General features: G+C 42.0%; 2 protein-coding genes across 4 annotated transcripts; one reads left to right on the forward strand and one right to left on the reverse strand.

Annotated features, from left to right (window-relative positions):
* Nucleotides 1-96: 96 nt before the first annotated feature.
* On the forward strand, nt 97-7,846 carry LOC115140759 (tumor necrosis factor receptor superfamily member 14-like). Of its 3 annotated transcripts, XM_029679077.2 has the most exons (11): nt 97-243; nt 498-567; nt 700-754; nt 1,751-1,861; nt 4,942-5,103; nt 5,256-5,340; nt 5,641-5,705; nt 5,816-5,932; nt 6,305-6,324; nt 6,480-6,603; nt 6,863-7,846. In XM_029679077.2, the coding sequence occupies exons 2-11, from the start codon at nt 499-501 to the stop codon at nt 7,108-7,110; spliced, it is 1,056 nt and encodes a 351-aa protein (XP_029534937.2). In that variant the 5' UTR covers nt 97-243; nt 498; the 3' UTR covers nt 7,111-7,846. The 3 variants fall into 3 exon arrangements, with proteins under 3 accessions (XP_029534937.2, XP_029534934.2, XP_029534935.2); XM_029679074.2 differs by lacking the exons at nt 97-243; nt 498-567; nt 700-754 and adding an exon at nt 772-1,141; XM_029679075.2 differs by lacking the exons at nt 97-243; nt 498-567; nt 700-754 and adding an exon at nt 774-1,141 and having other exon boundaries at nt 5,641-5,699.
* Nucleotides 7,695-12,422, reverse strand: LOC115140765 (tumor necrosis factor receptor superfamily member 3-like). Its single transcript, XM_029679089.2, has 6 exons — nt 11,969-12,422; nt 10,368-10,512; nt 10,112-10,243; nt 8,960-9,211; nt 8,667-8,783; nt 7,695-8,569 (listed from the first exon to the last, which is right to left on the reverse strand). The coding sequence occupies exons 2-6, from the start codon at nt 10,510-10,512 to the stop codon at nt 8,457-8,459; spliced, it is 759 nt and encodes a 252-aa protein (XP_029534949.1). The 5' UTR covers nt 11,969-12,422; the 3' UTR covers nt 7,695-8,456.
* Nucleotides 12,423-16,375: the final 3,953 nt, after the last annotated feature.

Consider the following 16,375-nt stretch of genomic DNA (forward strand, 5'->3'; position numbering starts at 1 on the left):
CATTAGTCACCCTGCTGACATGCCTGTCTGTCTCTAGCTTATAAATACACCACAACATCACTGTCAGTACACAGTGGGCGGGAGAGACAGGAAGAGAGGAAGATGTCACAGGTGAAGGAAATAATGACGCAAAGGATGGGTAGAGAAGAGCGAGACACACCTTAAAGAATAATAGTTGGGGGGAGAGTCGAAGTTATAGACAACAAATACTTGGCATTTGGTGTGGTGTCTACAGTGCAAAAGGTAAGACTAGATTATCTTGTGTTGGTAGTTTTCAACACAGGTTTCTACATTGATATATTGTGAACTGAAATGAGGCTCAAAGCCAGAAGTTAGTGCAGTCACCATCAAATTGTGATAAATTTACAGATTTTCAACATGTAGTAACCTTGTAACATCTTTTGGCATTATTTGTTGTGCACTTTTTAATACCAATTTAGAAATGTTACTGAATGAACTCAAATGACAGATTGTTAATGATTTAACATTGTTTACAGAATGGTGATGGAACAGTTATTTGTGACTGTGCTAATGATGTCTGCACACCTAGCAGTCTCATATCCCCTGGTAACCATTTTGCCCTTTTATGTCCGTTCGTATTATTTGTTATGACCGCTTATGAAAGCTGTTAGAACCATTTGACATCTGTTACAACATTATGACAGTAGACCTCATGAAACTGTGTGTTCGTGTTGTCAGACTACAGAGAGGTATTACACGGATGGAGGGAGACAATGCAGACTGTGTCCACCAGGTGAGAAATAAATGCCCTCCATCATAGGCCCTTACGTTTTATTTGACTTGTTGTTCCCTTCTTTTCCTGCCCTCATCTCCACATTCTATCCCTTCATCCTACAATCAACCATTTTTGACAATTAATAGTGAGGCAGATCGTTTCAGAAAGTGTGTGAGTGCGCATAGGTTCTTAGGAATCATGAGGAAACTATGAGAGCGTTTCTCTCTCTCTCATGATGAGAAGTGGAGCTCTGTGCTATGACCACATCCTTCATTAGTATGCAGACTAGGCCAACAGGCTCTCGCTCTGTGCACTCCATCTCTTCCTGTTATTCTCTGCTCTCTGCCGCTATGCTCCCTATCTTCTCACTGAGCAACAGACGGTGTACTAAAACGTTACCTGAATGTGTGTGTGCCTATGGGTCTAAAAGAGTTAGCATTATGTTCTGATATCCACTGCTCATGTAGTCTACTACAGGACATTTATAAAAGTCCAGCGTCCATCAGTTTGTATTGTTATTGTGGTGCTCTCTTATGTCTTGACTCCCCTTGTCTCTTCACTCTCTCCTCGCTCCTCTCTTTCTACCTCATTCTCTCTATCGCCCCATTTCCCTATATTTTTCCCAAACTTAATTTCCTTTACTCCATATCTGCTGTCTTACAGACATTGAACCACTGGACACTACCTGTTTCACACTGAGTATTTAAATCTTGTATTCCCGGCATATATTAGAATGAGCTATCTACTGCTGTGCATATCATTCTTAGTATATCTGGTGTAAATTCTTCCAGTGTACATTAGCATAGATTGCATTTGGTTTGTTGATTAGATTCGCCCCGCCGTTCTTGAATTCTTACAAAAAACAACACTTAAATGATGTATACTTGTTTGACATTTTACTGTGTTAAGAGCTAGTAACACGAGCATTTCGCTGCACCCTCTATAACATCTGCTCAAGTGTGTATGCGACCAATACACTGATTTAATATGTTTCACCTCCCCTCTCTCTCTCAGGTCGTTATCAGAAGTCCTGTTCAGAGTGCTCTCCCTGTCGAGATGGTTCCTACACAACACGATTGAATGCTGAGTCCAGTTGTCATTCCTGCTTCAAAGACTGCAAACGTGGTACGTAAACACGAACACAACTCATTCACAGAGCAATGTAACATCTTTATTTATGGGAAATACTTCAACTGTATGTTGCTTGTAAATATTTTTTGGGGTGGGGTCCATCTCCGGAGGACAAAAATAAACTTTGTTGTTTTATGTACAGGGAATTCAGATAGTATTCAGACCCTTTGACTTTATCCACATTTTGTTACATTACTGCCTTATTTTAAAATGGATTAAATTGTTTTTTCCCCCTCATCAATCTACACACAATACCCCATAATGACAAAGCAAAAATAGGTTTTTAGAAATTTTGGCAAATTTATAAAACTAAATAAAAATGAAATATCACATTTACATAAGTATTCTGACCCTTTACTCAGTACTTTGTTGAAGCACCTTTGGCAGTGATTACTGCCTCGAGTCTTCATGGGTATGACGCTATAAGCTTGGCTTGGGGAGCGTTGCTGCACAACTATTTTCAGGTCTCTCTAGAGATGTTCGTTTAAAATTTTTTTTTATTTAATTTATTTCACCTTTTATTTAACCAGGTAGGCCAGTTGAGAAAAAGTTATCATTTACAGTCAATAACACAATAGAAAAATCTATACACAGTGTGTGCAAATGTAGTAAGATTAGGGAGGTAAGGCAATAAATAGGCCATAATGGCGAAATAATTACAATTTAGCATTAACACTGGAGTGATAGATGTGCACATGCTGATGTGCAAATAAAGATACTGGGGTGCAAAAGAGCAAATATAAATAACAAATATGGGGATGAGGTAGTTTGGTGGGCTATTTACAGATGGGCTGTGTACAGGTACAGTGATCAGTAAGCTGCTCTGACAGCTGATGCTTAAAGTTAGTGATGGAGATATGAGTCTCCAGCTTCAGTGATTTTTGCAATTCAGTCTTTGGCAGCAGAAAAAGGATGGAAAGGCGGCCAAATGAGGAGTTGGCTTTGGGGATGACCAGTTAAATATACCTGCTGGAGCGCGTGCTACGGGTGGGTGTTGCTATGGTGACCAGTGAGCTGAGATAAGGCGGCGCTTTACCTAGCAAAGACTTATAGATGACCTGGAGCCAGTGGATTTGGCGACGGATATGAATTGAGGGCCAGTCAACGAGAGCATACAGGTTGCAGTGGTGAGTAGTAAATGGGGCTTTGGTGACAAAACGGGTGACACTGTGATAGACTACATCCAATTTGCTGAGTAGAGTGTTGGAGGCTATTTTGTAAATGACATCGCCGAAGTCGAGGATCGGTGGGATAGTCAGTTTTACGAGGGTATGTTTGGCAGCATGAGTGAAGGAGGCTTTGTTGCGAAATGGAAGCCGATTCTAGACTTCCTTTTGGATTGGAGATGCTTAATGTGAGTCTGGAAGGAGAGTTTACATTCTAACCAGACACCTAGGTATTTGTAGTTGGCCACATATTCTAAGTCAGAACCATCCAGAGTAGTGATGCTAGTCAGGTGCGGGCAGTGATCGGTTGAAGAGCATGCAATTAGTCTTACTAGCATTTACGAATTCAAGTCCAGGCTCTGGCTGGGCCACTCAAGACTTGTCCCGAAGACACTCCTGCGTTGTTTTGGCTGTGTGCTTACGGTCGTTGTCCTCTTGGAAGGTGAATCTTTGCCCTAGTCTGAGATCCTGAGCTCTCTGGGACAGGTTTTCATCAATGATCTCTCTGTACTTTGCTCCGTTCATCTTTCCCTCGATACTGACTATTCTCCCAGTCCCTGCCGCTGAAAAATATGCCCACAGCATAATGCTGCCACCACCATGCTTCACTTTAGGGATGGTGCCAGGTTTCCTCCAGACGTGACATTTGACATTCATGCCAAAGAGTTCAATCTTGGTTTCATCAGACCAGAGAATCTTCTCATGGTCTGACAGTCCTTTAGATGCCTTTTGGTAAACTCCAAGTGGGCTGTCATGTGTCTTTTACTGAGGAGTGGCTTCCGTCTGGCCACTCTACCATAAAGGCCTGATTGGTGGAGTGCTTTAGAGATGGTTGTCCTTCTGGATGGTTCTCCCATCTCCACACAGGAGCTATGAAGCTCTGTCAGAGTGACCATTGGGTTCTTGGTCACTTCCCTGACCAAGGCCCTTCTCCGCCGATTGCTCAGTTTGGCCGGGTGGCCAGCTCTAGGAAGAGTGTTGATGGTTCCAAACTTCTTCCATTTAAGAATGACGGAGGCCACTGTGTTCTTGGGGACCTTCAATGCTTGCAGAAATGTTTTGGTACCCTTCCCCAGATCTGTGCCTCGACACAATACTGTCACGGAGCTCTACATACAATTCCTTTGACCTCATGGCTCAGTTTTTGCTCTGACATGCACTGTCAACTGTGGGACTTTATATAGACAGATGTGTGCCTTTCCAAATTATGTCCAATCAATTGAATTTACCACAGGTGGACTCCTTGTTGTAGAAACATCTCAAGCATGATCAATGGAAACAGGATGCACATTTCTAAAAATCTGTTTTGCTTTGTCATTGTGGGGTATTGTGTGTAGATTGATTAACATTTTTTCTTTAATTCACTTTAGAATAAGGCTGTGATGTAACAAAATGTGGGAAAGGTCAAGGGGTCTGAATACTTTCTGAATTCACGGTACATTCTACATGTTACATACATTGCATTTTTATTTTTTACAGTAGTTACATAGCAAGAGTAAAGTAATTTGATATTTTGATATACATTAGATCTAGATAGATCGATAGTACTTATACATTGTGTTTTCAGTCATAACTAGAACACGAGTTTTTAAACCCACCCCTCAGCTACTCTGTCCAGCCCACCTATCTCCATAAACCCACCCCTCAGCTACTCTGTCCAGCCCACCTATCTCCATAAACCCACCCCTCACCTACTCTGTCCAGCCCACCTATCTCCATAAACCCACCCCTTAGCTACTCTCAGTCCATCCTATCTATTTCCATAAACCACCCTCTTATGATTTCCATATGCCATACATGTCATTTCTTACCAAGAGTCAAAAAGGTATGTCTACAGTATGGACACTATTTATTACCATGTAATAGCTGTACTAAACCTTTTGTTCGGTGTGTGTGTGTGTGTGTCAGATTTGCACCTGGTGGAGGATAAGCCGTGTACTCCTGTATCGAACGCTAGATGTCGCTGTGAGGCTGGTTTTACCTGCACCGACAAAGACGACCAGACAGGAAACTGTAGAGACTGTGAGAAGATCCCTCAGCTGCCCCCACCTCCCCTGCCACCTAGCAATGGTACAGTGTGTGTGTTGCCCACTGGCCTTCTCTTATGCATGTCTTCCTTCACTGTGTTGTATTCTTGCCAGGTTCTGGGTATTGAATCAGTGTGTTTGGCTGTGGATAGATGTGATGTTTTCCTGCTTGTGTGCACTCTGCTCTGATTACAGTAGTGGGCATCAGAATCAACCAGACAGGAACTTCCTCTGAACACAGCGGGACTTCCTCTTCCGCTGGACGCTGTCAACCTCCCAAGTGAGCCTTTAGCCTTTTTAATCCTCCCTAAAACATACTATTACATACTGGAACCAGACAGATAAACAGGCTCTGGTTGAAGACTTCTCCTGCCAGGAGGGCCACTTCTGGCAAAGTTGTTATTTTATGGTATATAACCTTCATACAACCAGAAGATCTGGTATCAAAGAATTGTCAGATATCTTAGTGGTAATGGATATTTGGGATATTAAATACATTTCTCAGCTCACTGGCCCCACTTCAGTGTTGACAGGCTGTGAATATGTTACATGATGAGTCCTGTACCTCTGTCTCACCCAGCTGTGACACTCCACGATCACCAGTCTCACAAGCAGGCAACGCCACTCATCACACCACTGGTGAGTGTGAGTACGAGTGTGTGTGTGTGTTCATCAGTTATTTTCATTACAGTCAGAATATATCGAAACTGTGAGAAGGTAGATACAGTCGTTTCTCCATCTCCTTTCCCCACCAGCTGACACCAGCAAACACTTGGCAGCCATTTTGTGTCCTATGGTGGTCATTGGAATCCTAGCCGTTATCATTCTGTTATGTATCCGTCGCCCAGGAAATGAAGCCTGTTTCAAACAAGGTAAGGCAGTGTTCCTCTGTTCAGTCTCAACTGTAGTTAGATCATTGTGTTAGAGCAGACTCTCTCTCTGGACACTAGAATGAGATGAGGAAGGATTAGACAGGGATGTCAAATCTCAGGATAGGTCTGCACTGGGAGCCAACTGTAGCTTCTTGTGAATGTAATTGAATTAAAAGATTGCAACACTCTCTCTGTATAGACCTACTTACCCGTTTCTAGTGTCTACATGTACCTAGAAAGCATTAAACTGCAGAGTTAAGATGATAAAACATTGCCCTTTCAATCATAGATGACTAATCAATGAAGTACCCATGAGTGGCTTACCATCAGTTTGCTGGGGTCACTAATAGATTTGTGTCTGTTATTTTCCAGCTCTCAAGTTCTGTAACAAGGTATGTGTAATAACCTACGGTAAATTACTACATTGTGTGTGTAATGTTTACATTGTCATTCATGTGTTCCTGACCGAAACCCTAAATAGGCATTGTTGACAATTGTGTATTCCAATAACTCTGGATTTCTGGTGAATTTCTGTGCTCTTATGAAGGGAGTAAGAGAAGCGTCGCCTAACAAGACCAAAGAGACACCTCATCAGCACAATGCCAGAGAGACACAGCCCAGTATTCAGCACCAGACAGTGGATCCACCACCTATTACAGCAGCAAATATGGGTACTATGGATACATACAAATAATTATTTTGACCCCAAGATCTTGATTTAAAAAGGAATCTAAATATGGTGGAGTTACTCTTGTTGTTTTTCCTATAGATGCACGTCAGTCGTTTAACTTGGAGTTTTGCATAGATGATGTTTTGAAGTCCATGGGGGATTAGCATGGGAAGTTGATTAGTTTCAAGATCCATAGTGAATAAGGCTGATGATGAATATAGAATCTAATATCACTTTCTCTCTGTCTCTGTCTCTCTCAGGCCCGGTCCATGTCCACAATGCTGGAACAGTCATCTTCAGTTTACTCAACCAGTTCACTGGTATGGGTGGAGGGATGGAAGAGAGAGGGCAGAAAGATAGGGATGAGGAAGGATGTCCGACCCACCCCACACCCTCCCCTAACATCCATCTATCCCAGGAGGAAAGGGATGGGGAGATGGACTGTGTATTCTTCCCTTCACAGGAACAAGGGAAGGACAGTCACGTTTCCAAAGAGGAGGTGCATTGAGGGGAGGGGGATTGAGGACAGAGGACGCACCAAGTGAAAGCTTCCCTTCTAGGATCAGTTTAGCCAACCCTACATCCTAATGTTAATCATAAGGAGGATTAAGATTTACCACTGACCTTGGATCAGTGCTAAGGGACAACATCTACCTGGGGCTCTATTCAGTCTGTATCACTACAGATTGCATGATAGGAACAGAGGTCATTTCTGATTGAGCCAACATATGCAGCGTTTAATGTGAAAGCAGTCGCTTCTGACACAGGAACATTGCCTTTACATTTCTTTCAGGCTGTAAAGCTGCACTTCCGCAATACAGATTGAATAGAGCCCTTTTATTTAACTAGGCAAGTCAGTTAAGAACAAGTTCTTATTTTCAATGACTGCCTAGGAACAGTGGGTTAACTGCCTTGTTCGGGGCAGAACAACAGATTTTTACCTTGTCAGCTCAAGGATTCGACCTTTTGGTTACTAGTCCAATGCTCTAACCACTAGGCCACCTGCCACTCTTACTCTCAGAACACCAGTGAATCCCAGAACTCTAGAATGGGCATTATTTCCTGTTCTAGACTTAGATAGAGCTAGACATCTCACTATGGTGGTCACTTGCTCTCATTTTATTGAACTGTATAAAAAGCTTTGTCTCAACTGCTGCAAACTGTTTTTTTCTGTGTTCATGTGGCACCTTGAACTGTTTTTTCACAAATTAAAAGCAAAATACGAAATATAATTTTTCAATGAATACAGGTGATGGGGCGATTGTATGACATTACAGTAGGCCTGTAACATTTGTGATTCTGTTCTTTAAAATACAGCCACTACTATGTAAGAGTAAACACTGGCATAAAGCATAGATACAGCAAAAAGCATAATAATTGTAACGAAGGTATAAAACATCTTCAACATAAACATGTACAGTACATGTATTCAGCACACAAATGTCTGTCTGTCTGTCTGTCTGTCTGTCTGTCTGTCTGTCTGTCTGTCTGTCTGTCTGTCTGTCTGTCTGTCTGTCTGTCTGTCTGTCTGTCTGTCTGTCTGTCTGTCTGTCTGTCTGTCTGTCTGTCTGTCTGTCTGTCATTCACACTCTTCCAGTTACTCACACTCTTCCAGTTAAAGATGAGTGACTCCCACTCATCTTTAGCCTGTGTCTTCATACTTCAAAGTGTCTTTTTGTCCTATTTCCTTTTCCTTTCTGAAAGTCTTAGATACAGAAGCCACTGCATTAAACCAATACAGCAGCCTGTCTAGCCTTCAGGTTAGTTTCACTTCAATGGGAATGTGAGGTAGTCTGTTTGTCTCCCAGCTCGCTTGTGAGTTCTCATCCTCTCCTTCGACACCCACTTCCTCCATCATACGTCCAGTAGCAGCTCTGGCTTTCCACACACTTCCTGGACCGGCATGGGCACTTCCTCCTCCGCTGTGCTCTGATTGGCTGGAGTTGTCTTTTTGGGAGACCAGAAGCCTGATGGACCAATAAGATGAGGGTTAGGTCAAATGTGCGTGCATATGTATTGTGTTCAATAGAACTACAGGACAGATCAACAGTGACGTGGACTTACTGTTTGGTGAACCAATCCATCGCAGAAAAGGTTTGAGCTTTGAGATGGCAACAAGGCAGGTGAGCAGTAGACACACACACACTGCAGACACACACACCAGGAGCCACTTGCTGTCATCTGTTTGTGTGTATGAGAGACAGAGGAGTAGAGAGAGGGGTCAGGGCCATAAAACACATGAACACCGGCATTGTTTTGGGTTTTGTGAGAGAGAGAGAACTATGTAGCTCTCATGGCATTTTTACATGTCACTTTGAACACTTTCAGGCCATTTTATCATTTGTATTGTAGTTTACCTTGGTTTGGTTTTGTGCTGGGCCCAGGACCAGGTTTGGTGACAGGTTTAGGTCTATGATTAGGGATACCAGGCACCGAGTGGTTTGACACTGTAGCTGGCATGATGGGAGGTGTCGGTATGAGTTTGGGTGTGTTTGGGCTGGGGATCTCCTCACAGTCCAGACAGGTGCCACTGCCTCTGCAGCGGTAGCCTGGTTTACAGCTGCACACATCATTCTGCTTGGTGGAACAGCGAGATACATACTGCAGCTCTGTAACGGAACACAAGTCATAGGTGGTCTATTTGTCTGTGTGCCTTCATGTATACTGACTTTGACAGTGTTTTTGTCACATAGTCAAACACAATCTGAAATCATGCCTGAATATGAGAAAATGGTTCATCTTCAAAATGACTCATAGTACCTTGTTGAATCAGGTTTTGACTCACAACGAACTGAAGTGTATATTACCGTCTGACCCCACCCTACACACACACACACACACACACACACACACACACACACACACACACACACACACACACACACACACACACACACACACACACACACACACACACACACACACACACACACACACACACACACACACACACACACAGCAGCCATTTCACTAGAGTGAACATCAGTTAACGTGTTCACTGAGTCTGGCTACTCTCAAACCTCTCTCACCTCTGTGTTTACCCTCTTTAAAAATCTCTATTTTTGTCCCCTGCTACACTCGATTACAACATGTAATGAAAATGTTCTGTCAGCTGCACTTTCCAATGTTTATCTTTAAAGTAAAAAGGTTATTACCACCGGTAATATGATATCTGTCTACCACTAACCCCCCCCATCACCACTGATATCTTTGACATTACTTGGTAGACATGCCATCCCTTCTGCCCTCCAGGCCTCCCAACCCTCCTCTACTCCTGGGTGGGTGAGTCAGTGTTTCTCAGTGCCCCCTCCCCCTCTCTCTCTGACTGTGTCCCACCATGGTACAGTGAAGGGGGAAATCCCTAGCAGGCTGTGTTTTCATCTGTAAAGTCCTTCGTAACTATGACTTAGAAAAACAGGTGAGTATCAGTTTTAGACAGGCAGACAAGACAAGCATCAGTGCCAATCATAGGTTGCTGGAAATGTGTAGATACACACACACACACTTACCACTCATGCTGCAGCCATCGCAGGATTTGCAGCCTATGTTGAAGTTGTAGCTGTCTGAGTAGTAGCCGCTGGTGCAGTCAGAACACTGGGTAGGGCTGTTCTGACCGGCGCAGCGTCCCACCAGATGCTGACCTGTAAAGGGCAACACATTAAATTACACACACACACACACACACACACACACACACACACACACACACACACACACACACACACACACACACACACTGATAAAACTATTTTTCAAAAGACTTACCTGGTGGACACTTGTCGCAGCACCATTGGCTTACATGCAGTGGCCAAGCATACTGTGTCTCATTGTCGCACGTGAGGGATTGGACTAGAGAGAGGAGAGAAGGGAGGGATAGAAAGATGTGGGTGATCCACCAGAAGATATGCATCTGAGAGGGATGAAGAGAAAAAGAGGAAGACAGTCAATATTTAACATATTTTACATGAACTTCAGAACATTGACATACACTGAGTGTACAAAACATTAGGAACACCTCCCTAATATTGAGTTGCACCCACTTTTGCCCTCAAAACAGCCTCAATTTGTCGGGGTGTGGACTCTACAAGGTGTCGAAAGCGTTCCACAGGGTGCTGGCCCATGTTGAATCCAATGCTTCCCACAGTTGTCAAGTTCGCTGGATGTCCCTTGGGTGGTGGACCATTTTTGATAAACTCAGGAAACTGTTGAGTGTGAAAATCACAGCAGCATCGTAGTTCTTGACACACTCAAACTGGTACCCCATTTAAAGGCACTTCAATCTTTTGTCTTGCCCATTCACCCTCTGAATGTCACACACACAATCAATGTCTCAAGGCTTAAAAGTCCTTCTGTAACCTGTCTCCTCTTCATCTACACTGAAGTGGGTTTAACAGGTGACATCAATAAGGGATCATATCTTTCACCTGGATTCACCTGGTCAGTCTATGTCATGGAAAGAGCAGATGTTCCTAATGTTGTGTATACTCAGTGTTTACCGCATTCATAAAGATATCATCCAACAATATATTATCAAGAGATAAAGCATTGCAATGGCAGGACATTATTGTAGGCCCCCAACAGCAACTATAAGGGACTGTTTCAAGGACATGAGAAACAGGAGACCACCTAAAGTAGAAAACATGATACAGACTCCAGACAAAACACCAACATGCTGACATTGAAAAACAAAGCGGTAACAAAACCGATGACATAAACACGTCCAACTGTATACCATTATAGATACATCAAGCAAGCCCAGGACTCTAACGACAGACCTGAACAAAACGTGTTTCAGTAGGGAAGTGTAGAGTCTGACTGTATACCATTATAGATACATCAAGCAAGACCAGGACTCTAACGACAGACCTGAACAAAACGTGTTTCAGTAGGGAAGTGTAGAGTCTGACTGTATACCATTATAGATACATCAAGCAAGACCAGGACTCTAACGACAGACCTGAACAAAACGTGTTTCAGTAGGGAAGTGTAGAGTCTGACTGTATACCATTATAGATACATCAAGCAAGACCAGGACTCTAACGACAGACCTGAACAAAACGTGTTTCAGTAGGGAAGTGTAGAGTCTGACTGTATACCATTATAGATACATCAAGCAAGACCAGGACTCTAACGACAGACCTGAACAAAACGTGTTTCAGTAGGGAAGTGTAGAGTCTGACTGTATACCATTATAGATACATCAAGCAAGACCAGGACTCTAACGACAGACCTGAACAAAACGTGTTTCAGTAGGGAAGTGTAGAGTCTGACTGTATACCATTATAGATACATCAAGCAAGACCAGGACTCTAACGACAGACCTGAACAAAACGTGTTTCAGTAGGGAAGTGTAGAGTCTGACTTACCGTGTCTCAGAGAGGATGAGAGAATGAGATAGATGTGACTCTGGACCCTCTGACTGTGTGACTGAACTGGGGATCACAGTGTCAGAGTATTATTCAAAAGATGAGTCATAAGGGAAACTGCCATTTCAAAAGACTCCTATCTCTCTCTCTTTCTCTCTATGACGACCCCCCTAGTTCACTCTGAACCACTGTGCCGCTTAAAACCCTAAACGTGCCCTTCTTCCTCCCCCTTTCTTTCCACTGCCGTTTGTCCGTCGTCTGTCTTTCATAAAAACGGTGATATTAGGTTCCAAAACAATCTTTAAGACTCCCTTATGTCCGTCTGTCTCTCTCTCTCTCTTGCTCTGTTGCTTTGATGACAAGGTAACTTCAGAGTGAATAGGACTACATTACACTCATCTGTTGCTTTGATGACAAGGTAACTTCGGAGTGAATAGGACTACATTACACTCATCTGTTGCTTTGAAGACAAGGTAACTTCAGAGTGAATAGGACTACATTACACTCATCTGTTGCTTTGAAGACAAGGTAACTTCAGAGTGAATAGGACTACATTACACTCATCTGTTGCTTTGAAGACAAGGTAACTTCAGAGTGAATAGGACTACATTACACTCATCTGTTGCTTTGATGACAAGGTAACTTCAGAGTGAATAGGACTACATTACACTCATCTGTTGCTTTGATGACAAGGTAACTTCAGAGTGAATAGGATGACACTCATCTGTTGCTTTGATGACAAGGTAACTTCAGAGTGAATAGGACTACATTACACTCATCTGTTGCTTTGAAGACAAGGTAACTTCAGAGTGAATAGGACTACATTACACTCATCTGTTGCTTTGATGACAAGGTAACTTCAGAGTGAATAGGACTACATTACACTCATCTGTTGCTTTGATGACAAGGTAACTTCAGAGTGATAGGACTACATTACACTCATCTTAGGACCAGTCATTTTCTTCACTGTAAGCAGCAGCCGTTCTTATTTAAATTCACCGTCCAGTCAAACATACTCAGATCAGACTGAGAGAAATGACATTGACATTCTTTACGGACATGTACACAACAGGTCTTTTGAGCTACATTGACTCGTGTGGGTTAACTGAATGTCATATTTTGCCTATCATGTTTAGTGTGTACCTGCGTGTGCGAGTGCGCGTGTGTCTCATGAATGTGTCTGCGCCTGTGTGGTGTGTGTGTGTGTTTCAACCATATGCAGCCGTCTCTCTGTCAGAGGTCACGTGGTTTCATTGACTCTGTGATCTGCTCCTTCTCAGCTCAACCTGGATTTTCACAGAAGCCAAGCCACATCACATGACCCTGGGTGAACTGTTACAGCCCAGGGAGCATCGGCAGGGACGACCCTCTACACATCTCCCTCCACCTTCGCCTCAGGCCTCTGAGCATTCACTACTCATACAGCGTACACAGATTACTGTAACAAACAGAAATGACTGGGCTGAGCCTCAGAGACTGCAGAAACAGAAAACCAATGACTGATTCTCATTAATGTTCCTCCAGTGTTTTCTTATTACATGTTTATCATTGGCTGAAGGGTACATTTAGTTTCTTTATTATTATTATTTTTTTTTTAATGTTTAACCCTCTTCGGAGAACAAATCTGTTTTTTTACAGCTTTTTTGCAACATACACATACATTTTACACATACATTTTACATATACATTTGACATACATGGTACTTTTATATAAAGCAGTCACATAACAGTTAGACATTACCAAACATAAGCTCTTCATAATCCCACCTCTCAGCCTATCCCACCTATCAACATAGACCGCCCTCGTTTGGTTTCCACGTGCCATATATTTTTCAATTATGCTGTGATGTTTTACAAAATGTTTGAAACTTTCTAATCATATATTATCCATAGATTGTGAGCTAAAGATGAAAACCTTTCCTATGAGTATTATTATATTATTTATTGACTGACTATGGCTTTCCAAATCGCCCAACACTGCTATTTGTCAGGTTCATTTTAATTGCATGTTGTGATTTTTTTTAACCACTCCTGAACCTGTGACCAGAAACAAGCTACATAGGGGCAATACCAGAATAAATGATCTATTGATTGTCTGTTCGCAGCAGAATCTACAGAGCTGAGATTGTTGTATGCCCCATATATATAGCATTCTGTCGGTGGCAAAAAAAAATGGATCATTTAAATTGAAATACTCAGTGTTGAATCAAGTGTAGTTTTTTGTACCAGTTCATAAACCATATGTCATGGAATTAGTACATTGAAAAGCTCCTCCCATTTATTTTGCAACCTGTATGGTGCAGCTGTCAACATTTTTGTCCTCAGATGAAACTGATATATTTTTCTATTTATGCCAGTTACTTTCAGCCAATTTGTATCTTAAATATATGGCAGGCAAACAAGTTCCCTACCTTCTCCCTTTTCCACTTGCCTCCTCCATTTTTGTGGTAGTGCTGCAATCAGTTGGTTGTAAATTTGGATTGAGCAGACATTCCCATATACAGTGGGGAAAACAAGTATTTGATACACTGCCGATTTTGCAGGTTTTCCTACTTACAAAGCATGTAGAGGTCTGTCATTTGTATCATAGGTACACTTCAACTGTGAGAGACGGAATCCAGAAAAAAATCCAGAAATCCAGAAAATCACATTGTATGAATCACACCATCCCAACCGTGAAGCATGGAGGTGGAAACATCCTTCTTTGGGGATGCTTTTCTGCAAAGGGGACAGGACGACTGCACCGTATTGAGGGGAGGATGGATGGGGCCATGTATCGCGAGTACTTGGCCAACAACCTCCTTCCCTCAGTAAGAGCATTGAAGATGGGTCGTGGCTGGGTCTTCCATCATGACAACGACCCGAAACACACAGCCAGGGCAACTAAGGAGTGGCTCCGTAAGAAGCATCTCAAGGTCCTGGAGTGGCCTAGCCAGTCTCCAGACCTGAACCCAATAAAAAATCTTTGGAGGGAGCTGAAAGTCCGTATTGCCCAGCGACAGCCCCGAAACCTGAAGGATCTGGAGAAGGTCTGTATGGAGGAGTGGGCCAAAATCTCTGCTACAGTGTGTGCAAACCTGGTCAAGAACTACGGGAAACGTATGATCTCTGTAATTGCAAACAAAGGTTTCTGTACCAAATATTAAGTTCTGCTTTTCTGATGTATCAAATACTTATGTCATGCAATAAAATGCAAATTAATTACTTAAAAATCATACAATGTGATTTTCTGGATTTTTGTTTTAGATTCCGTCTCTCACAGTTGAAGTGTACCTATGATAAAAAATTACAGACCTCTACATGCTTTGTAAGTAGGAAAACCTGCAAAATCGGCAGTGAATCAAATACTTGTTCTCCCCACTGTATCTGTGTTTCTATTCATAATATCATTAACAAATATAATACCATTTAAAAAAATGTTTGATAAAGAATGTTTTCTTATTAATCAGTATATTTGAGTTTAACCATAACATTTGTTGTAATATTTGTGCTCTCTTTTCTGGAGGATAAAACTGAAATTGTAACCAGCTTTGTATGGCTTGTTTAAGAAAGGGCAATACTTTAAACAAAATGTCATTTTCAATTAGTAGGAAATGACAAATTGTAATCGGTATAAAGGCAAAAAGGCCATTTTTGAACAAAGGATGAGCCTTTCTTAATAATCTACTGGAGAACCATTTTGTGTTTAAGTATAACTTATGTATGAGTGAAGCTTCTAGCGAGCGGTTTAAAGCTTTAATATTTAATCATTTTAGGCCCCCAAACTCATATTCATTATATAAATAGGCACGTTTAATTTTGTCTGGTTTAGCATTCCAAATAAAATGTTATATTTTGTGCTCATATGATTTAAAAAACAACTCGTCTGCAGTAGACAGTGCCATTCGTAAGTAAGCTGTGATAGGACCAAAGAGTTAATCAATGTGATTTTTCCATAAATAGACAAGTATTTACCTCTCCATGGTTGCAGAATCGTATCTATTTTTGGTAACTTTCTATTGAAATGAATTGTGGTAAGATCATTTATATTTTTTGAGATGTGAATACCAAGTATGTCTTCTTCACCATCCGCCCATTTTATTGGTAAACTACAAGGAAGTGGAAACACGATTTTTTGAATGATCCAATACGTAATATGGTACACTTGTCATAATTACGTTTTAATCCAGAGAGGCTAGAAAAGTGATCCAGATCTTCAATGAGACTGTGCAGAGATCCAGATTGAAACTGTGCAGGGATCCAGATTGCGGACTTTAGATAAAACTAGAATCATCGACACTTTAGTTTTTATACCCAGGATTTCTAACCCCTTGATGTTCTTGTTGGATCTCATTTTAATAACTAGCATTTCAATGGCCATGTCACGACTCCTACCGAAGGTGGCTCCCATTCCTGTTCGGGTGGCGC

The sequence above is a fragment of the Oncorhynchus nerka genome, linkage group LG14 (assembly GCF_034236695.1).
Source record: "Oncorhynchus nerka isolate Pitt River linkage group LG14, Oner_Uvic_2.0, whole genome shotgun sequence".
Taxonomy (NCBI): domain Eukaryota; kingdom Metazoa; phylum Chordata; class Actinopteri; order Salmoniformes; family Salmonidae; genus Oncorhynchus; species Oncorhynchus nerka.

Bases quoted from the DNA above. Each gene is read 5' to 3' on its own strand.
- LOC115140759 (XM_029679074.2), top strand. From the start codon at position 994: ATGACCACATCCTTCATTAGTATGCAGACTAGGCCAACAGGCTCTCGC. The intron at 5,933-6,304 runs GTAAGGCAGTGT...GTTATTTTCCAG, and splicing joins TGAAGCCTGTTTCAAACAAG to CTCTCAAGTTCTGTAACAAG. The intron at 6,325-6,479 runs GTATGTGTAATA...GCTCTTATGAAG, and splicing joins CTCTCAAGTTCTGTAACAAG to GGAGTAAGAGAAGCGTCGCC.
- LOC115140765 (XM_029679089.2), bottom strand. From the start codon at position 10,512: ATGCATATCTTCTGGTGGATCACCCACATCTTTCTATCCCTCCCTTCT. The intron at 10,244-10,367 runs GTAAGTCTTTTG...TGCCCTTTACAG, and splicing joins CTGCGACAAGTGTCCACCAG to GTCAGCATCTGGTGGGACGC. The intron at 8,570-8,666 runs GTAAGTCCACGT...TTGGTCCATCAG, and splicing joins ATGGATTGGTTCACCAAACA to GCTTCTGGTCTCCCAAAAAG.